The sequence below is a fragment of the Myxine glutinosa genome, chromosome 2, assembly GCF_964187855.1.
Source record: "Myxine glutinosa chromosome 2, kmMyxGlut1.1, whole genome shotgun sequence".
Lineage (NCBI taxonomy): Eukaryota > Metazoa > Chordata > Myxini > Myxiniformes > Myxinidae > Myxine > Myxine glutinosa.
Window position 1 is genome coordinate 119,764,868 of NC_136262.1, and position 23,376 is coordinate 119,788,243.

General features: G+C 44.0%; 1 protein-coding gene across 1 annotated transcript in view; it reads left to right on the forward strand.

Moving 5' to 3' along the window:
- The window catches only part of UBR4 (ubiquitin protein ligase E3 component n-recognin 4), a 203,382-nt gene that overhangs the window by 168,904 nt on the left and 11,102 nt on the right, over positions 1-23,376 (forward strand). Inside the window, exons 82-104 of the mRNA XM_078771567.1 lie at positions 365-449; positions 587-714; positions 855-984; positions 2,692-2,837; positions 2,972-3,081; positions 3,636-3,777; positions 4,639-4,720; positions 4,828-5,001; positions 9,962-10,083; positions 10,194-10,391; positions 10,639-10,719; positions 10,808-10,895; positions 11,346-11,473; positions 14,720-14,827; positions 15,499-15,618; positions 16,014-16,204; positions 16,342-16,515; positions 17,481-17,580; positions 17,672-17,890; positions 20,695-20,808; positions 20,987-21,129; positions 21,856-21,981; positions 23,130-23,324. Coding sequence (XP_078627693.1) covers positions 365-449; positions 587-714; positions 855-984; positions 2,692-2,837; positions 2,972-3,081; positions 3,636-3,777; positions 4,639-4,720; positions 4,828-5,001; positions 9,962-10,083; positions 10,194-10,391; positions 10,639-10,719; positions 10,808-10,895; positions 11,346-11,473; positions 14,720-14,827; positions 15,499-15,618; positions 16,014-16,204; positions 16,342-16,515; positions 17,481-17,580; positions 17,672-17,890; positions 20,695-20,808; positions 20,987-21,129; positions 21,856-21,981; positions 23,130-23,324 — 3,104 coding nt within the window. The remainder of the gene's footprint in view (positions 1-364; positions 450-586; positions 715-854; positions 985-2,691; positions 2,838-2,971; positions 3,082-3,635; positions 3,778-4,638; positions 4,721-4,827; positions 5,002-9,961; positions 10,084-10,193; positions 10,392-10,638; positions 10,720-10,807; positions 10,896-11,345; positions 11,474-14,719; positions 14,828-15,498; positions 15,619-16,013; positions 16,205-16,341; positions 16,516-17,480; positions 17,581-17,671; positions 17,891-20,694; positions 20,809-20,986; positions 21,130-21,855; positions 21,982-23,129; positions 23,325-23,376) is intronic.

The window sequence follows — 23,376 nt, forward strand, 5'->3', positions numbered from 1 at the left end:
AAACTGATTATATTTCGGCGTCAAAGGTCAGAGGTCATGTGAGGTAAAATGTGATACTTGAGAACAGCTGAAGAGATTGAAATCAAACTTGGTACAAGTATGCATAATGATGTAATAATGTGGGTGGAGGGTTATCGGTCGACGTTGCGATGTTTTCGTGCCATTCTAGTTTATGTACATCTACACGATCACCTAATGAAGCCAGAAATGATTGGACCATGATGCCAGTATTTCAGCCTAATGTTTTGGGTGATATAGATCAGGGCACATTACTGTGAGTACAGTATATGTATTTTACCAATCCTCCACTCCCCTCGCCCTACTCCCCCATGCCCTACGGCCTACGCACTTGTCATCGTCCCAGGCCAGCAGCGTGTGCAACGAAATGCTGCTTCTTACCGACTCCATCTCCAGTGATGACTCTTGTTGGGAACAACGACTTCGCTGTGGTGAGTCACATTGACTTATTCTTTTCCTTCAGGCTGGCTTCCCTTCCTTGCTTGTTGGTGTTTAATTTGCAAACCTAGCCTGTATTTCATCATTTATGAGATTACTCTGTTTTTGACTGTAAACAATCCTGTTCCAGTGTTGAGTACCTTTCTTCTTGCGGTCAACGTCCAATCACCGGCTGTGATACAGAGCGTGGCTCTCCCTTGTCTCACCACTCTCCAGCGTCTCGTTAACCCTCCTCCCCCGACCAGCCTCCTGAATAAGGTAGCGGCGATTCGTTAGGCCTTTTTTCTCAAAATGATGAGATTCCCTCTTGAACATGTCTATTGATAGATAGAATGACCTCAACCAAACAACTTTGTGTAACGCGCACTTCAATTTGTCATGTGGTTTACACATTGCAGGAAAAACCAATGGAAAGTTTGTGTTCTGTGAAGCTGCACAGTGATCAGCTGCATGCTCAAATAACCCCTTGGCTCAAGGGAGATGCTCGAGCAAGCTTTGAGGTTTGGAAACACAGTTTGCCCAGCAGAGGTGAGTACAGTACCGAGTGAAGTCAACACTGATGCTGTGTGCTCCTTCCTCTCTCAGCGTTTTTTTTCCTTCATCTCTCATCCCCTCTTTCATTCCTCTCCCGGCATCTCTTTCCTTCCTCTCTCATCCCCTCTTTCCTTTCTCTCTCATCCCCTCTTTCCTTACTGTCTCATCCCCTCTTTCCTTCCTGTCTCATCCCCTCTTTCCTTCCTCTCTTGTCCCCTCTTTCCTTCCTCTCTTGTCCCCTCTTTCCTTCCTTTCTTGTCGCCTATTTTCCTTCCTCTCTTGTCCCCTCTTTCCTTCCTCTCTTGTTGGCTATTTTCCTTCCTCTCTTGTCCCCTCTTTCCTTCCTCTCTTGTCCCCTCTTTCCTTCCTCTCTTGTCCCCTCTTTCCTTCCTCTCTTGTCCCCTCTTTCCTTCCTCTCTTGTCCCCTCTTTCCTTCCTCTCTTGTCCCCTCTTTCCTTCCTCCCTTGTCCCCTCTTTCCTTCCTCCCTTGTCCCCTCTTTCCTTCCTCCCTTGTCCCCTCTTTCCTTCCTCCCTTGTCCCCTCTTTCCTTCCTCTCCCGGCACCGCTTTCCTTCCTCTCCCGGCACCGCTTTCCTTCCTCTCCCGGCACCGCTTTCCTTCCTCTCCCGGCACCGCTTTCCTTCCTCTCCCGGCACCTCTTTCCTTCCTCTCCCGGCACCTCTTTCCTTCCTCTCCCGGCACCTCTTTCCTTCCTCTCCCGGCACCTCTTTCCTTCCTCTCCCGGCACCTCTTTCCTTCCTCTCCCGGCACCTCTTTCCTTCCTCTCCCGGCACCTCTTTCCTTCCTCTCCCGGCACCTCTTTCCTTCCTCTCCCGGCACCTCTTTCCTTCCTCTCCCGGCACCTCTTTCCTTCCTCTCCCGGCACATCTTTCCTTCCTCCCTTGTCCCCTCTTTCCTTCCTCTCTTGTCCCCTCTTTCCTTCCTCTCTTGTCGCCTATTTTCCTTCCTCTCTTGTCCCCTCTTTCCTCCCTCCCTTGTCCCCTCTTTCCTTCCTCTCTTGTCCCCTCTTTCCTTCCTCTCTTGTCGCCTATTTTCCTTCCTCTCTTGTCCCCTCTTTCCTTCCTCTCTTGTTGCCTATTTTCCTTCCTTTCTTGTCCCCTCTTTTCCTTCCTCTCCCGTCCCCTCTTTTCCTTCCTCTCCCGGCACCTCTTTCCTTCCTCTCCCGGCACCTCTTTCCTTCCTCTCCCGGCACCTCTTTCCTTCCTCTCCCGGCACCTCTTTCCTTCCTCTCCCGGCACCTCTTTCCTTCCTCTCCCGGCACCTCTTTCCTTCCTCTCCCGGCACCTCTTTCCTTCCTCTCCCGGCACCTCTTTCCTTCCTCTCATCCCCTCTTTCCTTCCTCTCCCGGCACCTCTTTCCTTCCTCTCTCGTCCCCTCTTTCCTTCATCTCTCATCCCCTCTTTCATTCCTCTCCCGGCATCTTTCCTTCCTCTCTCATCCCCTCTTTCCTTCCTCTCTCATCCCCTCTTTCCTTCCTTATCTCATCCCCTCTTTCCTTCCTGTCGCATCCCCTCTTTCCTTCGTCTCATCCACTCTTTCCTTCCTTCCTCCCTCTCTCTCGGCTCCTCTTTTGCTTTCTCTCTGGGCACTTTTTTTCCTGTCTTTACAATGTCACCAACTCATGCTCTAGTCGAGTGATCAAGACTTATTTATTTACTTAGCTTCCTTTTCTCTTCTGCAGGTGAGAGTTGTTGTGGTGAGGTCCGACAACGCTTTCTGCAAGAAAAGTATGGACGCCGATGGCTTGATGCCGTGGCCAAGAAGGGTCGCGTTGGCCGCTGTCCACCTCTCGATCTCCGCCTCGGCCATAACAACTGGCTGAGACAGGTGTGGAAGAGAGAGAGGAGGAGTTGGTTCAATGAAAGCTCATACCTGAAATCTTTTGTAGGGAATGCTAAGGCAGATGTACACCGGTTTGTATTGGTATATTGAGGTGCTGTGTGTGGCCGTTTTGTATTCAGATGCTGTTCACTCCAGCCTCTCAAGCCGCACGTCAAGCGGCTTGCTGTATGCTCGAGTCATTGGGAGCTTCTCCCGCACGCAGCCAACATGTTCTGGATCTTCTCACTTCGTTAGTCAAGTCAACTGAATTTTTTTTTGTTTGTTTTTAATGCCTCTGCTGACGAAGTCGTCCGAGGAATTATGTTTTCGGGTTGTCCATTCATCCGTGCATCCGTGATAGGTTTTCTTTACTGCGATAAAGGGATCCAAGTCAAACTGGGTGTAAGTATGTATAATGATGTAAAGATGAACCGATTAGATTGTGGAGTCAAGAGGTCAGAGGTCCTGTTAGGTAGAAATTCTGTTGTGTATCAGTGATGGGATTTTGACTAAACGTGGTACAAGTATATATTATGATACGAAGATAAACTCATTATATTTTAGCATCAAGAGGTCATAGGTCAGGCAGAGGTCATGTCAGGTAAAAAGGTGATACTTGAGAACAGCTGAAGAGATTTAAATCAGACTTGTTACAAGTATGTATGATGATGTAATAATGTGAGCGGAGGCGTATTGGTCGACGTCGCGATGTCCAATTCTGTCTCTTTGTTTTGATTGGCATTGCCTGCTTCTGTCCGCAACACCGCTCTGCCTTGCCTTTTAACACCTTGTTTTCGCCTCCAGTTACCTGAGCGAGCTTAGTTCTGCCGGGGAGTGTGCTGCTGAATACCTTTGCCTCTACCAGAAACTGATTCGCCCCCCACATTGGAAGATGTACCTTGCAGCGCGTGAGGTGCTACCCCTCCTGGGTACTCTCATCACGAGGGTAAGTACGATGTGGAACTAACCAGGTCTTTGTGTGCAAATTATATTGAACACAAATAAGTTTGGCCTTATCGCAGAGAAATCCAGGATTGCCTGCCACTGCCATATTGTCCATTTTTGTTTGACTGCATTGCTCTGCTTGGCTGTTGGGCCTATGCCGTCGGTTCAAGTTGGAAAGCGGCAAATGGTGTAATGTAAGCTGTTGTGGAAATCAATTCGTCACAACTTTAGTCCATCTGTTGGTTTAATTCCATTAAGACCTTTGACATCATTCTGCAAATACAGGGATGCAATAGAAATAAGGTTTGGTTTCACATAGGTCAATCCACAATATCATTCAATGAAAGCAAGCGTAATATTCTATGCGGTACGTACCGTTAACGAGTCTACTAGTCAATGTAACGTCACAGGAGAAGACGCCTATAGCTGCGCCCCCCTAGCGGTATCAGCGAGCAGCGAGCATCACCTGGGTTCAGCATAATACGATTTCACTACATAAGCTAAATATACTCTCACATCAACCCTGGTGTTGGGCTAGCGGCTAGGGTGCCAGCTTAGGATCCAAGGATCCTGGGTTCGAATCCCGGTCGATCGCTGAATTAACGCCAGGGGGGTTGACTCAGCCTGTCATCCTTCCGAGGTCGGCTATTTGAGTACCAGTTCACTGGTAATTCCCTGCTTGTCGTAAAAAGGCGACAAAAAGGGTTGGCGTCAGGAAGGGCATCCGGCCGTAAAACGTTGCTTCAAAAAGGGGACCAAAAAACAACAACAACCACGGTCCCCGAAAAGGCCAACCCCTGCTTTGCGGGGAAAAATGGCCTCTAAACGGTGGTTTTATCAACACCACTCTTTGCTCCTGCAGGAGATCGCTCAACTCCTCACCCTGGAAGATGCAACGCTGACGTCTGACCTCCAGCAGGGTTATGCCTTGAAGATGCTTACAGGTAATTGGATGTGTTTGTGTTCCTGCGTTGTACGGTACACCTGGAGGGATCACACCCGTCATGGTCTCACCTAATGACAAATGTTGCCTCCACCTATCCTTATCAAGAACTGCTCTCGTCGTTTGTGGAGGTGGATTCTATTAAAAGGAAGTTTAAGGGACGACTTGTTGGCACCGTACTCAACGGATACCTCTGTCTGCGGAAGTTGGTTGTCCAACGGTCGAAGCTGATTGATGAAACACAGGATGTACTGCTGGACATGCTCGAGGATATGACAACAGGTGAGTGTGGTTTAATGTCTATTATTTTATGGGATTCTCGATTTCCTGTATTTATTTGAATCTCCATGTTTTCGACATTTTCTGAGTTAATCGCCATATTTTGAGTAACCTGAATGGTTCTCCCAAAAGCAAATCTTTCTTTAATCTTAGTCCAGATGTTATTTCTTCCATTTCTGCCTTCCCATTATGTTTTTACTTTCGGGGGGGGGGGGGCGGTGGGGGGGGGTGTGTGGGAGGGTACCAAGCAACCATTGACGAATAATTGTGTGTGTGTGTCTGTCTGTCTGCCTGCCTGCCTGTCTGTCTGTCTGTCTCTGTGTGTGTGTCTGTCTGTGTGTGTGTTCATTTGCTTTTACATTTTTCATTGGCCATTTTTCATATAAATTGCTTACCAAATGCTGCATAACATCATTTTATATGTAGTTGTTTTGATAGTGGGGATTTCCAAACCTTGTGTCATGTGATCTGCAGTGAAGAAAGGTAACAGATCTTTCCTATTGTTTCTGTTTTGGCTGCAATGGAATCCGTATGGAAACTTGGGCATTGTGTGACTCATTACCCAGCGTGTGAGAAGCGGAAAGTGTGGTTAAGCAATAATTGGTTTACTTTGGCTGTCTGTCTGTCTGTCTACAAACATCAGTTTACAATCGAGGAGCAACTTGAATTTGATTGAATGTTATATTTTGAACTCAAATCAGAACATGAATCAGAAAACAAACAGGTAGTTTAGCAGTAGTTTGGCTCAGAATTTGTCCTTATCGACATGCGCAGCGAGAGTCCGCATGGGCAGACTGAGCGGTCGGGCATTTGGGCACGTGCACCCTCACAGCCTAACCGGAGATTTTAGAGTGTATATTTACACACAGTATATTCATTGAGGGTTGAAAGTCAATTTTGATCGATTCCTGGCAAAAATGCAGCAAAGTCATTTTTTGCTGTTCAATATTTTACAGGATTTAAACAAACAACGTTTACTGTTAAAGCTAGTTTCAAACTTTACAGAAAATGGTGATTAACCATAAATGTGCATTACAAAAAACTGGGTTTATATCATGTTTGTCCAAAAAAAAAATCGCGCCTGTGTCCAAAGGAAGCGGTTCAGTTTGACTTTTTAAATTTGAAATAGACAAAGCCCGGAAATGAGCGAAACCCTTTAGAACTCTTATAATTACCCTTTGGAATAATCCTTTAAAATAATCCTTTAGAATAATCCTTTAGAATAATCCTTTAGAATAATCCTTTAGAATAATCCTTTAGAATAATCCTTTAGAATAATCCTTTAGAATAATCCTTCAGAATAATCCGTCAGAATAATCCGTCAGAATAATCCTTCAGAATAATCCTTTAAATAATCCTTCAGAATAATCCTTTAAATAACCCTTTAAATAATCCTTGAGAATAATCCTTGAGAATAACCCTTGAGAATAACCCTTGAGAATAACCCTTGAGAATAACCCTTGAGAATAACCCTTGAGAATAACCCTTGAGAATAACCCTTGAGAATAACCCTTGAGAATAACCCTTGAGAATAACCCTTGAGAATAACCCTTGAGAATAACCCTTGAGAATAACCCTTGAGAATAACCCTTGAGAATAACCCTTGAGAATAACCCTTGAGAATAACCCTTGAGAATAACCCTTGAGAATAACCCTTGAGAATAACCCTTGAGAATAACCCTTGAGAATAACCCTTGAGAATAACCCTTGAGAATAACCCTTGAGAATAACCCTTGAGAATAACCCTTGAGAATAACCCTTGAGAATAACCCTTGAGAATAACCCTTGAGAATAACCCTTGAGAATAACCCTTGAGAATAACCCTTGAGAATAACCCTTGAGAATAACCCTTGAGAATAACCCTTGAGAATAACCCTTGAGAATAACCCTTGAGAATAACCCTTGAGAATAACCCTTGAGAATAACCCTTGAGAATAACCCTTGAGAATAACCCTTGAGAATAACCCTTGAGAATAACCCTTGAGAATAACCCTTGAGAATAACCCTTGAGAATAACCCTTGAGAATAACCCTTGAGAATAACCCTTTAGAATTACCCTTTAGAATTACCCTTTAGAATTACCCTTTAGAATTACCCTTTAGAATTACCCTTTAGAATTACCCTTTAGAATTACCCTTTAGAATTACCCTTTAGAATTACCCTTTAGAATTACCCTTTAGAATTACCCTTTAGAATTACCCTTTAGAATTACCCTTTAGAATTACCCTTTAGAATTACCCTTTAGAATTACCCTTTAGAATTACCCTTTAGAATTACCCTTTAGAATTACCCTTTAGAATTACCCTTTAGAATTACCCTTTAGAATTACCCTTTAGAATTACCCTTTAGAATTACCCTTTAGAATTACCCTTTAGAATTACCCTTTAGAATTACCCTTTAGAATTACCCTTTAGAATTACCCTTTAGAATCACCCTTTAAAATAACCCCTTGGAGTTACCCTTATAAGTACCCTTTAGCATTACCTTTAGAATAACCCCTTTTTTTTTGTCTAATTTTTTTTTTTTGTATACTGAATCGAGGCTCGTGAAAGAGCTGACATTTACTTCACAAACAAATCAACCACACAAACAAAATATATAAAAAGAGGGAGCGGAAGACAAGAGAAGGGGAAGCACACAAACACTTGGGAGCACACAACATTTAAGAGCAGGGAGATGTGTGGGAGGGAGAGGGCTTGGGGGGAGGAGGCGTGGGAACGGGGGGGGGGGGGGTGGGAGAAGTATAAAACACAAGGACTTCCAGGACAGAAGTTGGTATTTCAAAAAAGTGGAGTTGGGGTGAAATTAGCGGGGATAGAAAAGATCAATCCCCTTAGAATTACCCCTTGGAATTACCCTTTAGACTTATCCCCTTTTTCCCCTTTTTTTGTATCCAGAATTGAGGCTCATGTAAGAGCTAACACATTGAACATGAAAACATGCACAGACACATATAACATACAATGAAAGGAGCGAAAGAGAAGAGGGGGAGAGAGAGGGAAGCACACAAGCACAACAACAGTGGAGAACAGGGATGTCGGTAGATCTGTGGAAGGGGGAGGGCTGGGGGAGGAGGGAGGAGTACACAGTATAAAGCAAATGAACATCACTAGGAATTTCAGGAAAGAAGTTGGGGATTGAAAGAGGTGGATTTCGGGTGAATTAACGGGGGTAGAAAAGATCAAGGTTTTGGATAGGGATGGTGATGAACAGCTGTTTTAAAGACCTGGACGGAAGAGAGGCATTGAAGAGAGTGTGCGAGTTTGTTCCAGAGGTGGAAGAAAGGAGGAATGAAAGAGTGAAGGTGAGCAGAGAGTTGATTTTGGCAATTTCACCAGAATAGGGTTGCTGGCAGATCTTGTGCGATCTGAAGGAATATTTGGGAGACAGAGCACAGACAGACCTTGGGGAGCTAGGCCGGAGAGGAGTCGGTAGAAAACAGAAAGACCACCAAACCTGCCTGTGGTGAGAGAGAGAGAGAAAGGCCCTTAGAATCGGCTTAATTTTGGGAGATTCCAATGATTCTGAATGCTTTGGTGTCAACCGCGTGAAGCCGAGCTAGGTGTGAGGCAGGAGCGCGCACCGGCCCTGAGGGGAGAACAGTATTCCATAAAGCTGTGGATGAAAGCCTTGTATGTGGTGTGGAGCTCAGAAGTGCCAAGAAAGGACTTCACACGACGGAGGATGCCCAGTCGGCGACTGGCTTTGGAGGCCAGCTTGGAAATGTGTTTTTACCAGGAAATATCATGGCAGATAGTGAGACCCAAAAGCTTGAGTGACAGAACTTCTTGGAGAGGATTGTTGAGAAAGTTTGTCATATTACATACTGTTACGTGTGCGGCGTTAGGTAATGAAATGTCTTAGTTGAGATAGAATTGTATAGATTAGCGTGCCCCGAATGTTGCGAAGAAGAAGAATAATCTTCCTGTAGCTAAGTTAGACCGACTGTCCGGTAAGATTGTATATGTGTCTCCATATGAGGGGTGGAGCTATGCTAATCAGGTAGGGGGCTTAAGAATAATTCCCAGTGTGTAATTGTCCCTGTGATTTTTCTTGCATTTATCTTCATTAAACCCATTATTTATTCCATTTCTTTGTCGTGCCTGTGTATTCGTTTCTGTGTTTGTGGGGATCGGATAACCCCTGCGTGTGTGTCCGATCAGATAATGCCTCGCGCCCTCCCGCACGCACCAAAGAGATGACACCACCATATTTTTGGGTCATCCATCGCCCTGAGGTCTTCACTGCAGTGTCGACACAACAATACTTAACATACTAAACATTCTATGACACTGGACTGTAATGTATGTTGTCTACTGTGCTCTGCAACACGATGGTCACTCGTTTTTGGTTCGTAAATTACAGTGCATTTGTTTTTAATTCAGCTTCAATCCTAAATCCTTAAGCAGGCTTCGCACAGTCCTTGAAAGTCCTGGAAAAAGGAGCATTTTTGAGAACTGGAAAGCCCAAGAAAACAACATTTTTGTCATGGAAAACTCATGGAAATTTTGTGCTCCATGGCTGTGCGAACCATATCAAGTATGATTTTTCATCCCTGTTCTAACATGAGAAAATAATGCTCTTTCCGTGCATGTACTGATCCATACGTGCCTTAAGGCCACCCGGACTTAAGAGGTTTTTACACAGTCCTGCCCACTGTTTCTTACTGGGACGATTCCTCCCATGGAATACGTGTGAATAGACGATGCTCAAACTCGCATCATTTGAAGGGCTCTTGCATCAATTTCTGAATGCTCTGGCACTCCTGGTCACTTGTGGTGGATGTTGGGAGTGAAACGTGCTCTTCTCCCGATTTGCTTTTGAAAACTTTTCCCTCCTTCACACCTTTTTATGAAAGAATTGTCTTTTATTGTATCCTTACTAATTGTTGTTTTTATTTTCCTTTTTAAAGGGTTATGCTTTTGGAATCTTCCTTTTTCCAAGGGTTGTTGTTTTTGTTTAGGTACAGAAAGTGAAACACGTGCCTTCATGGCGGTGTGCATCGACACTGCACGGAGATACAGCCTGGATGACTACCGCACCCCAGTGTTTATATTTGAACGTCTCTGCAGCGTCATCTACCCTGTACTGACCTATTCCTATTTCTATCCTTTGTTCCTCCAAACATTACTTTGACCTCCTCACACATTGCTACCAATTCGCTTTGACCTTCTCTCTCTTTCTCTCTTCACTAGGAGGAGAATGACATTCCAGAGTTCCTGGTTTCATTGGAGAAGGATGCCCAGCAGGAGGACTTTTTACAAGGCCGCATGCCAGGGAACCCATACGGCAGTCAGGAACCTGGACTCGGACCCCTAATGAGAGACATTAAAAACAAGATCTGTAGAGATTGCGATCTTGTGGCACTACTCGAAGATGACAGTGGAATGGAGGTTTGCTTCTCTTTCGTCTTGTGGAATCTTACCGATCTATCTCCTTTTATTCTGATTCTTCGTTCTTTGGGGTTCCTGTCATGTCCCTCGTCAATTTTCTAGCCCTTTCATAATCACTTTTCCTTCCTACTTGAGGGTCTCCCTCGTTCTCCATCCCACACATTTATTCTACTTGACCTTTCCAAATGTTGACTCTCACCATGCCCCTCCTTACCTCTCCTTCCATCTAACCCGTGCCCCTCCCAAGCTCCTGGTGAATAACAAAATAATCAGTCTGGATTTACCTGTTGCTGAAGTTTACAAGAAAGTTTGGAGTCCTACAGCCGAGGTATGGACTGCTCCAGCACACTTTGACTGGAAGTCTATTTTGTACGTTTCCAGAGGTGATAAAAATTGGAATTGTGTTTGTGTTGCAGGGAGATTCCATGAGAATTGTATATAGAATGCGTGGCCTGCTTGGTGATGCTACGGAGGAATTCATCGAGACCTTGGACTCTGCAGCAGGTTTGTCCACTTGTATCCATGTTCGTCTGCCTTTGTACATGGTATCGTCCTTAATTTATCTTTTTCCACGTCGTCTCTCTTATTCCCCGCATTAATATTTTCTCTCCTGTTGTTATTTGTATCTCTAAATCCCTTTCTCCCTTGGTCGCGTTTTTTCTGGTCTCCGTTGCATACCTGTAAGGTTGCTTTTGCCAGTTATATATATTCTACCGATAGTGATTTTGTCAAATGAAGACTTGGATCTGATTTAGTTTGGTTTCCCCCGAAGGAGTGTGTTTGCTCATGTGATGAATAACCGTGATTTTCTGCGCGAGGCAATATTTGCAATTGACTGTCGTGGCATCGTGTACGAGTTTAGTTTTCTCATGCTTTGCTCGCTTTGTTTCTTGTATTGATGAGATTTATTAATCAAACAAGTTGGCGTGACATTTCCCAAATGACACCTTCCAGATGAGGAGGAAGACGAGGAAGAAGTTTACCGCATGGCTGGGGTTATGGCAGAGTGTGGAGGTCTTGACTGTATCCTCACTAGGCTGGCAGGGGTCAAGGACTTCAAACAAGGTCGTCAGTTGCTTACGGTAAAGCTTTCCGATCTCCGTGGTCATCTTTCCTTGCTTGCCCCGATCACCCTTCCTTCATCCCCCTCCACACATATCTTATCTCTAATGTTGCACAGTAAATTCTCCTACAACGTCGCTAACCAATAAGGGATCACTTTTCTTACAACGACGCAAGTTCCCGGCGGTTGGTATCTGTGCAGTACTGCACATGTAAAGATGTAACTATTGTGACTATTATAGAAGTAAACAAAGTGTTCATTGGCTAATAGCTTTTCACAAAGCCACTGGAAACATCCCCTACTCCCCTGTATAGCTCCATAACATCTGCCTCCCCCGCCCCATCCCATCCCCCCTCCCCTCCCCGCCGCCATTACTCCACCCAACCCTTGTACAAGGGCTTGGTGACCTGTACTATGCTAACGGGCGTATGAAGATAAACTTGATAACTTTCTCAAAGAATGCCGTTTATTCTGGAATGAACAAAATTATACATAACATAAAGGATATTAATTAGTTCACACAAGCAGTATGAACATATCGAGTAATAAAGTGTACATGAACGACCACAAACAAGATCGATAGTCTAACAACGGCTTAGCCGGGCTTAGATCTGCTGATTGGAGGATCTGCTGTCGCCCTCTCTGGCTTGTGAACAGATCCTCAAGCCGCTGTCACACCTTGACGTTTTAGCCAGCGTATGCCGACGTATGAAAAATTTGGCTACGTTAAGAGCACGCTGGCATATGTCGTAGTACGCCGAGCTCGTCGACAAATTTCGTGCATGCACAAAATTTGTCGACGTATGCCAGCGTATGACTCACACCAGCACTCAATTTTGATACGTCGGCATACGCTGGCTAAATCGTCAAGGTGTGACGGGGCTTCAGCTCTGATTGGTGGACGTTGGTGAGAGACATACAAACATACACCAGACAGACAGACAAACACTGTTCCAGACGGCATTGCCCTAAGGGATACACCGTAAAAATATGGCTGTCGAATGACATGACCAATGACGTCATCAATTTTTTTTCTCGACCAATTTATCCTTCGATCACGCTTAAGAAATTTCATACTCATCGGCTGAGGCACTCTACTTGTCAATTTATGACGTCATAATGAAGGCGCCTATGACATCATAATTTACATATGTTATTCCCCATGGGGAGTGTTTTACAATGAGCCACCTTTCAATTTTTAGCCGCTTCGCAGACGCTGCTCATAGAGTGCCCTCTGCTGTTGTTGTTGTTCTTCTTGTTCTTCTTCTTGTTCTTGCAGAGAAGACAAAACCTCAAAGCTCCACCCATTCTGGGAACCATAGCTCCACCCATTCTGGGAGAGCCTTCATATAAACAAATATCCACCATTTTATTAACTCGCATAGCTTTGAGGCCTGTTTTGTAGGCCCGTGGTGTCTTCCTCTCTCACACAGTTTTATTTCAAATCAAATTCGATATATCATTTCATTTTTCACAGTCGCTAACATCGTTTTAGACTTGGTTGAAAAAAAACGGGAAGAAAATCCGATGAAAGTTGCCCTTTATAGAACGAAATGAATTCTCAAAGGCCTGTAACTTCAAGTCCATTGAGATTTTTTTTTTTTAAATCGCGGCATGGTCAGTCATACACCGCCCGAAATAAGAGACGGGAAAATGCTGAGATATATATATTTTGTTTAAATCGCGGCATGGTCAGTCATACACCGCCCGAAATAACAGACGGGAAAATGCCGAGATATATTAAAAATTCGTCCATTTGATGACAATCGTCACGATGAAATATTTAATTTATACGTCGTCACAATAATGTGGAGAGAGGAGCATAGCTTCGTTCACGTGTCGCCACACACGGGAAATTGCCGAGATATATTTTTTTTAAATCGCGGCATGGTCAATCATACACCGCCTGAAATAACAGACGGGAAAATGCCGAGATATATTAAATTTCGTCGCCACACACGGGAAATTGCCGAGATATATTTTCACTTTGCACAAAAATAACATCAAGTAATCGAATGAATAGAAATGTCCTGTGCCTATAACATCGACGTTTTCGGCACAGCTGCATCTAGGCATTGTGTAACATCGACGCGGCTTTTGTTTTAATTAAAACTTTTTGTACTTGTTTTCCATTGAGTGGTTTCGGAGATGCAAAGAGGTGCAAAGTTTTTCGGTTTTGCCAATATGGGGTCTGCACCACGTGACCTATGATGTCGTAGTTATTATTTTTTAAATATGCAGGAGGAGGCGCACCTATGGTGAAAATTACATGTCAATCGCACCCAACAGTTGCAAAGAAAACGCATTTTAAAGGAAATAAGTCTGAAAAATGGCAGCGGAACATACATCCATACACAGGATTTTTTTATTTTTTTTTGTATACAAGATCAAGAGCTAACATTAGAGCTAACATTGATCACAAAAAAAAAACTAACATAAAACGTATGATAAAGGGAGCGGGAGACAAGATGGAGAGCAGGGACATCGGGAGATCTGTGGGAGGGAGAGGGCTTGGGGGGGTAGAATTACCACCAAATGCGGTAGTTGTTGCTGTTGTTCCTAAAAAGAACACTTCCCTGACCCGCACACTCTTAATCTGTCTTCAGAAACCACCCGATAAACTATGCTCTTTTTTTGTGAAGTTAATTTCTGTTAAACATGAGTGATAAACATCCTGCTAATTACCCTATAAACAAAATTTTTAATGTGGACAAAATGGCCAGTGAACAATCCCAGGAAGAACGACAGCGTTGACGATGACGGGGAGGTGGATCCTGCTCCATCCTCCTCGCCCTTCCATTAAGCCACTCCCCCACCATTTTACCTCCCACTCCCCCACCATTTTACCTCCCACTCCTCCACCATTTTACCTCCCACTCCCCCACCATTTTCCCTCCCACTCCACTTCCACAAGCTCCATCTATGGACATTGTCAGTGAATACAGTACTGTACATTACTTTACATGTTACTTTATGTTTTTATTTTGTTTGTTGGGTATTTTATTTTATGATTAGGATGTTATTGAATGTAAAGGTACAAAAATATGCTTTTTTGGACTTATTAAATGTGTTTTTAGAGCAAAACACTTTCGACTTGGGACGTATTAAATGTTATTTACATTATGGGAAAAATTGTTTCCAACAACATCGTTTCCTACGTCACGGCAGTTTTTCGGGACACTTCAATGACATTGTCAGAGAACTTCCTGTATTTATTAAATATGCTCGTTGCTTGTCTTGTTCTACTCATCCCTCGGTCCTTTAGGTTCTGCTCAAGTTGTTGGGTTTCTGCGTGAAGGTTCGTGTGAATAGAAGAGACCTTGCCCGACCAGGCGCCAGCACTCTAAACGTGCTCCTGGCCACTCTTAACCTGGTACCGTCTCTGATACGTAACTTGTATAATTATACTCCAGGACCTTGCTTCCCTCGATCATCCTATCATGCACCTGCACTCAAGCACTTTGCTTCCTTCATTTGCTCATTTGCATATCCTCGCCTTCTTTCTGGTTCACTTCACATTCTTTCCTTCCGTGCTCCTTTTAAAAATCGTTTGGTTTGATCAGTTCTTCCATACATGATGAATGGTACAAAGACCAATTTTTGCCTTTTGCGGGGCGTTTGGATGGGAGTGGTCGTGCAGGTAAAGTGCCACGTGCGTCGAGTCTCATTTGCAGTTGTGTGGTTAAAATGTGGTTGGAGAAAAGAGCGCTCCCACTTACCAGCCCCAGATTTTTTTATTTTATATTATTGTTTCTTCATTGTGAGTTTCACAACTTGTCTCCTGGATTACAACTGTTCCAGCAGGGTGACCATGTGTGTGGTTAAAAACATGGAAGTACCAAACTGACAGTAACAAGGTCACGTGGTTGTTTGAGATTCGGAGTAAAATCATTCATTGAAAAGCTTTGCTGATGGTGGACGTTAACACTTTATTTGCCAATCACCGATGCACATTGTGTGACGAAGTACTGCATCGATAGATTGCACTTGCTGAAGGTGATCTGTGTACGTTTGCCTTTATTTCCCCTTCCATTACTATTCCAGGCTCTTCTCGCTGAACAAGAAAGCAGTAGTAGTGGTGGTGCAGCCATCGCCGAACAGGTCTTATCGATAATGGAAACCATTCTGGATGAAGCCAATGCAGAGCCAGCTTCCGAAGAGAGAGTGAGTGGAGCACACGTTCTTTCTTTTTTTATTTTATGTTGGAGGCTCCAGGCATATACAGCCCTCATCAAGGCCAGGTCTTAATTAAATAAAAGAGAAGAAAAGTGTATGATGAAAAGTGTGTGATGTTTGTTTGCGAGAAAGATTGAAGCTAGCCCGGTATCTATAGTTTGAGTGAGACAGAAAGTAAGACCAGCAATCCTGACACGGAGAGTGGAAGATGGTTCTGGGCTCCACTTTAACGCTCCTAAGTCAGGACGCTAGTGCCACTCTGGGCCGTTGCTGTCTACAACCTACTACCTTTGCTCTCACCTTCCCATCTCTATGAGTCGCTGACAGGTTAAGCCATAGACGCTGCCATCCTAACTGTTCTGCTTTTTCGCCCCCATCGACAGGGTAGCCCAGTGCTCTCGGGGGAGAGAGAGCAGCTCGAAATGCTTCTCCAACAGATGAACTCTACCTTTGTGCGATCCAAGCCGAGCGTGCAGCAGGGAGTGCTACGCATTCTGCCGTGCTTGGCGTTTGGGGAGCGTGACAAAATGCTCATCCTACTCAACCGCTTCAAACCCTGCTGTGACTTTGATAGGTTGGCATCCGTTTTTTGCATTTGTACTCGGTCTAGTGACCGAGCCTCATCCCCTTCTCCTCCCCTTTCCCCACTTGATTTTGCCCTCATGTCTAAACCACCCTTCCCCTCTTTTCCTTCTGCTCCTCCTTGTGCAGATATGATGAGGAACACAGTGCTGAAGAGCAAGCACACCTCGATTGTTTCTGCCGCATTGCCGTGGGCATCAAGAACAGTGCGCCTGGACGCCAGCTCAAGGATCTTATTCTGAGCAGTGACATCGTGCAAGGAGCCCTTCGTTACTTGGAGAGCCACATCCCAGCGGATAAAAAGTAGAGTCGCTTTGTTATTCTGACTCTATATGTGCGAGTCGAATGGCTAACTTGGTTTTGATGACGTCCGATCTATGACATAGACATCCAGAATCGTTTGATAAAATGGTAAATCGTCTCAAATTACCACAAGAGGTTTGTAGGGATTGTCTTGATGGATTGGATGCAAATTTTAAAGATTGCAGGATTTTCCTCCTCGTGAATGTTGATTATATCCAAAAATTTGTCTTTTTATGATAATGGGTCATTGCCCGTCTGAATTAGGAGACATCGGATATGCCAGCTTGCACTCACCTGGTATTACTCCCATTAGTTTTCTACGTGACATGATTATTGCTTTATCCTCACATAACGCTGATGTAATAATCTTCTTTTCCTTTTCTTTGTTGGGCATTTTCCGAGTGTTTCTTCTTTAAACCCCCATGAGCAGCCATTCCGGCAGGAGCCGTGGGCCATTTGCAAGGTCGAGGCCAAGGAGTGGCCCAAGCGAGACTCGGGTAGTGTGAATCTGGATAGCTGTTGGGAGCCATCTTTTGTACAGACCCGAGTGAAGGCATGGCCTGATGAGCCCGTGCAGTATCAAATAGAATTCCAAAGTCTCGTCTTGATGAAGCCGAGCATTTTGACCTGACTTGTGGATAGAAATGGCTTTGGATAGAGTAATCGTAAAAAAAATACTGAAAAAGAATAGAAAAGCTCAACAATCTGAATCGATGGAGTGGGTCTTGCCAAAGAAAAATTCCTTTTACGACAAGTTTGACTATTTTTGGGCGATATGCCAGCAACAATGGGAGTTGGCTTTTTTAACTGGGCCTACTAGGCCGAAGCACCTGGTTGTATTCGGAGGGATGTGTGGTTGTGTGAACCTACCTGATTGGGCCGATTAATGAGCACACCTCATGCCACCAACACTTTATGATGCTGTTAACCTTTATTCTGACGCACAGCCACTGTCTTCCATTCAGCATTGAGTCCGATGTGTGGAAAGGGTTCCTATCACGTCCAGCTCTTCCTTTTGTGGTTAAACTTCTGACTGGTTTGGCAACCCAACACCCACCAACTCAGGTAAGTCATGCTCAAATGTCGCTTTTTCCTTTCAACATTTTACCCTTTCTGTTGCATCTGAGGCATCGCTATCCCTCCCTACCCATCGCAGGCCGTGATATCCGAGAAAGCCATTCCGTGGCTGCACCAGCTCGAGCAGGTCTCCAGTGAAGAGGGTATTGGTACTTTGGCCGAGAACCTTCTGGAGGCTCTACGCTCATATGCAGAGGCACGGAGAGGAATTGAGGCGGCAAGGCGTGAGACTCGTGCGGAGAAAAAGCGTCTCGCAATGGCAATGAGGCAAAAAGCCCTGGGAACCTTAGGAATGACGGTGAGTCTGACATTGGGGTGGGAGATGGGGAGAGGGATGACGTTCTCAAAAGAGGGAATGGACACTTTGCTGTTTGTTTGTTCACACTTTCTGTTATAGCAACACGGTGCATGTTCAACATCACACTGTCCGACAGGATGGTGCGGAGGTAGGGCACGTAACCAACTATAAACTGTAGGGTCGGTGCTTCACAGGCTGGGTGTTGCATCAATGAGTATACTTCCCATTAGATGGATATTACTCCGAACATCTCATCATCCAGCATTATTTGGTGGACGTTAAAGATCCAATGGTGTATTTCGATGAGGCAAGTTATGACCAAATTCCTCCCTAAACTGCAAGTTGAAAGTGGTCTGCTCTTCTTGAGTATTCCTTGGCATCAGGTTTACACTACTTGCTATCTCAGTATTTGCTGTGTGGGTGACAGTTTGTGCAACTTTCAACATATTTGTGCAGCCATGTTCGGATGTCATGTGTGAATGGTCATTCACGACCATTAGGAACAACACCACCCTGTGTGATTGTCTCTTCTTTATAAATCTTGCCCCAAAGGGGTTGCGAGACTATTACAACACCATTGTCTGTCTGTCTGTGTATCTGTGTGTCCATCCATGCCTATATATTTTCGCTTTAGAAATGGTTTTCTCTGCAACTGCTTCTCCGATCGATGCAAAACTTTAAACGTGGAAGGGACTCCCAGCAATGACTCTCCTCAGTGAAAGACACATGAAAGCCCGCTTGGAGTTTGCAAAAAAACACCTAAAGGACTCTCAGACTGAGAGAAACAACATTCTGTAGTCTGATGAAACCAAGATTGAACTGTTTGGCTTCCGTCTGGCCACTCTGCCATAAAGCCCAGATCAGTGGAATGTTGCAGTGATGGTTGTCCTTCTGGAAGTTTCTCCCATTTCCACACAGGATCTCTGGAGCTCAGCCAGAGTGACCATCGGGTTCTTGGTCACCTCTCTTACCAAGGCCCTTCTCCCCCAATTGCTCAGTTTGGCCGGACGGCCAGCTCTAGGAAGAGTCCTGGTTGTTCCAAACTTCTTCCATTTAAGAATTATGGAGGCCACTGTGCTCTTGGGAACCTTCAATGCAGCAGAATTTTTTTTGTAGGCTTCCCCAGATCTGTGCCTCGACACAATCCTGTCTCTGAGTTCTGCAGGCAGTTCCTTCGACCTCATGGCTTGGTTTTTGCTCTGATATGCATTGTCAGCTGTGAGACCTTATATAGACAGGCGTGTGCCTTTCCAAATCATGTCCAATCAATTCAATTTACCACAGGTGGACTCCAATCAAGGTGTAGAAACATCTCAAAGATGATCAAGGGAAATGGGAGGCACCTGAGCCAAATTTCAAGTGTCATAGCAAAGGGTCTGAATACTCATGTCAATGTGATATTTCAGTTTATTTTTAATAAATTTGCAAAACTTTCTAACATCCTGTTTTCTCTTTGTCATTATGGGGTATTGAGTGTAGATTGATGAGGGAAAAAATGAATTTAAACGATTTCAGCATAAGGCTGCAACTTAACAAAATGTGAAAAAAGTGAAGGGGTCTGAATACTTGCTGAATGCGCACTGTATACTCCGAATAACCATTGTCACCGAGTATATTCATGATTTTGTCCATTTCAGCAGGAAGATTGTTTCGTTTTTACAAGTGGGCACTGATTTTTGTTGTCAGTGCTTATTCGTAAAATAAATAAATAAACGATTGTCTGGCAGCCATATTGGATTAAAGGGAAAAAATGGACATCTCAGAAACCGCTCAACGAAAAATTTCAAACTTAGCATATGTCATCAACTCCCCATGGAGTATATAGGGTGTTAATGATTTTAAATTCTGAATTTGATATGCAGTATCTGATCTACAACCCGATGTGAGTGAAAAAATTAAATTTATGAAGTCATCAGTCACATGGTATGGTGGCCATATTAGATTGAAAATAAAAACGTAAAACATTTCTCCAGAACTGCTTAACAGATCAATGTGAAAATTCATAAATATGATCGAATCGCCATGAAGAATGCAGTTTGAAAATTTCAGTCATAGAGGAGACATGGTCTGGCAGACATGTTGGATTGAAGGCAAAACTTTTAAAACATCTTCCCTCAAACCGCTGAACCAATGGATCCGAAATGTTAAGTGTGTCATTGACTACCCACGTCATTGGTTACGTGGTTTGGCAGCCATATTATATTTGATAAAAACCAAAAATAAAAATCCTTATCTTGAACCGCTTTATGGATTGATTCAACATTTCATGCTATATGATCGTCTAGCCATGGGTAAAGTAGTTTGAAAATTAAAACATCATAGGTCACATGGTCTGGCAGTCATGTTGGATTGAAGGTAAAACCTTTATTGAACCTTTTAGAAACATCTTCTCTCAAACCGCTGCACCAATTAAGCCAAAACTTTAAGTATATTATCCACCACCCATGAGGATACAAAGGTCATAACTAAAACGTTATTGGTCACATGGTTTGGCAGCCATCTTGTTTACTATGTGTCTTTGACACCTATTGTGTTTTGTTAGATATCTGTGTTTTTTAATTATTATTATTGGTTTGGACGGCACTTTTATCTTATTTATTTGCCATTTTATGTTTGACCCATTTTTATTTTTTTGTTCTTATCCGTGCAGTATTTGTAAATTGACTAATTCAGCCATTGCTGCAAAAGTCTTTTTGTAATAAACCATTGTTGATTGATTGATTGGGCTCCTCTACTTCATCGCTGATCTTATTCCTGCTTGGACATCCATCACTTCTACCCACTTCCTTTCACCATGCACCCAGACCAACGAGAAGGGCCAAGTTGTGACTAAGACGACCATGCTGAAGCAGATGGAGGAACTGATTGAGGAGCCTGGCCTCACCTGCTGTATTTGTCGTGAGGGTTACAAATTCCAGGTGAGGTGTAGATTGGGTACATCAAAGCAATGAATGGAACGGAACGTCAGAGCATGAATGTTTAAGATCGAGACTTGAGATTGTCCTTATTCTAAATGGAAACTCGAAATGTACGTTGTTACATGACCTTTGGTTTTGTCGTCACTCATGGCTGTCCCTCCCCACTTTGCACCAACAGCAAACTAAAGTGCTTGGGATCTACACGTTCACCAAACGCGTCCCTCTGGAGGAGTTTGAAACCAAGTCACGCAAACAGCAAGGTTACAGCACTGTGTGCCATTTCAACATCATTCACTATGATTGCCACCTCGCTGCCGTTCGGTGAGCCCCTTCATTTTACTTATTCTTTTTTGTGCCTCCGCCGATGAAGTCATAGGAGGCATTATGTTTTCAGTTTGTCCGTCCGTCCGTGGTAGGTTTTATTACCGCGATAACTTGAGATCGGCTGAAGGGATTTTAGTCAAACTTGGGGCATGTATGTATCATGTAAAGATCAAATCATTCGATTTTTAGGTCAAATGTCAGACGTCCCCTTCAGGTAAAAAATTCTCTTACCGTGCTAACTTGTGAACCAGTCATGGGATTTTCACCAAGCTTGGTATAATTATATATTATAATGAAAGGATAAACTGATTGGATTTTGGGGTCAAGAGGTCAAAGGTCAGAGGTCATGTTAAGTAAAAATTATGTTGCTTCGCCAACTTGTGAACAAGTGATGGGATTTTGAACAAATTTGGGATAAGTATATATGATGCAAAGACGAACTGATTGGATTATGGCATCAATAGGTCAGAGGTCATGTCAGGTAAAAATGTTATACTTTAGAACAGTTGAATGGATTTAAATCAAACTTGGTACAAGTATGTATCATGATGTAATAATGTGGCAGAGAGGCATATCGGTCGACGTCGTGACGTCAGAGTGTCGTTCTAGTTTATTTTAAAGTCTTTCTCCTTATTTTTACATATTTTGTATCCCAACGTCTGATTTTAATCAAACACCTCTTCATGACGTGGTGTACCAACCTCCTGCGTTGTGGGTCCGTAGGCTAGCTAGAGGCCGTGAGGAGTGGGAGAGCGCCGCACTGCAAAATGCTAACACCAAGTGCAACGGTCTACTTCCACTGTGGGGACCCTCGGTTCCTGAATCTGCATTCGCCACCTGCCTGGCCAGGTGTTGTTTTTAATTGATTTTTTTTTACACACACTGCATTTCTACAAATAGGCCTTCGGCATTTTTGGTAATTACCATTAATACTTGCTTTGCTGAGCTACTAAAATTGTTTTCATTACTTTGTATTATTAGATTTTTTTATAATTCGAGCTGGTAATTTCTCGTTTTTATTGTGTAAAAGTTTATCATTGAGAATGTTTATATAATTTAGTTTTCATAACATTTTGGTGCACCCTATAGGTAGGATCCGTCATGAGGTTCCACAGGTGAAAACAAGCAAAGAAATTGATGGGGTGGGGTGGGGGGGGGGGGGATGGGAGTGACTGTAGCATGTTACACTACCTTGGCCAACAGGCACAGTTCAATTCCTCCTCCTCCTCCTCCTCCTCCTCCTCCTCCTCCTCCTCCCCCCCAATCATCAATCCTCCCCTCTCCTCATCCACCCTCCCCTCTCCCCTCTCCTCATCTTCTTCCCCTCCTCATCCTTCTCCCCCTCCTCATCCCTCTACCCCTCATCCTTCGCTCACACCTTATCCTCTTCAGCCACCATCTCTTCCACCAACTGATCCTCTTATTATCCCTCCTCATCCTCTTCCCTATCATCCTTCACCCCTACTCCCACCTCCATGCACACCTCATCCTCCTATTTGTTCTTCGTGATCATCTTCTTTTGTATTCTTTTTTCTTGCTCTTCTTCTGCCCTTTCCAGAGTCCAGTACTGTGTGGTCACCACATCGTTTGAACAAGGATATTTGTGAGCCTACCTTGTCCCACCAAACCGATAGATTTGTGTTGTTCATAAATGAAGGATAATATACTGAACAATTCATTGCGTAGTTTTATTATCATCCAATTCTAATTTGATCTCTAATTTTACACAATTATAGTAAAGATATCTATGTTTGTAATTACTAAATTACATATTGTATTGTGATCTAATGTCCGTTCGTTTTCTAATTAATTTGAAACCCCACATCCCTCCGCCCCTCCACCCCTTACATCCCTCCGCCCTCCCCATCCCCCCCCCCCCCCCCCCTCATCTCTCCATCATGTGGGAATACCAACCATTTTTCCACCTTTTGTTTTCTCTCACCCTCCTTTCCACCTGATCTCCGTTTCCTTTCATCATCTCCCATGTTACTCCACAGGCACAATACGTACCTCCAGGAAAGCACAGGACAGAGAGAGCCAAGTTACCAGTTGAGTGTGCATGACCTCAAGCTGCTGCTGCTGCGCTTCGCCACCGAGCAGTCGTTTAGCTCCGATACGGGAGGAGGAGGGAGGCAGAGCAACTTAAACCTCGCACCTTACCTCGTGCACACGGCACTCTACGTCATGAACACGTAAGTGCAGGAACAGCGGAGAATTTATTTAATAATCCGAATGGTTTCTTCT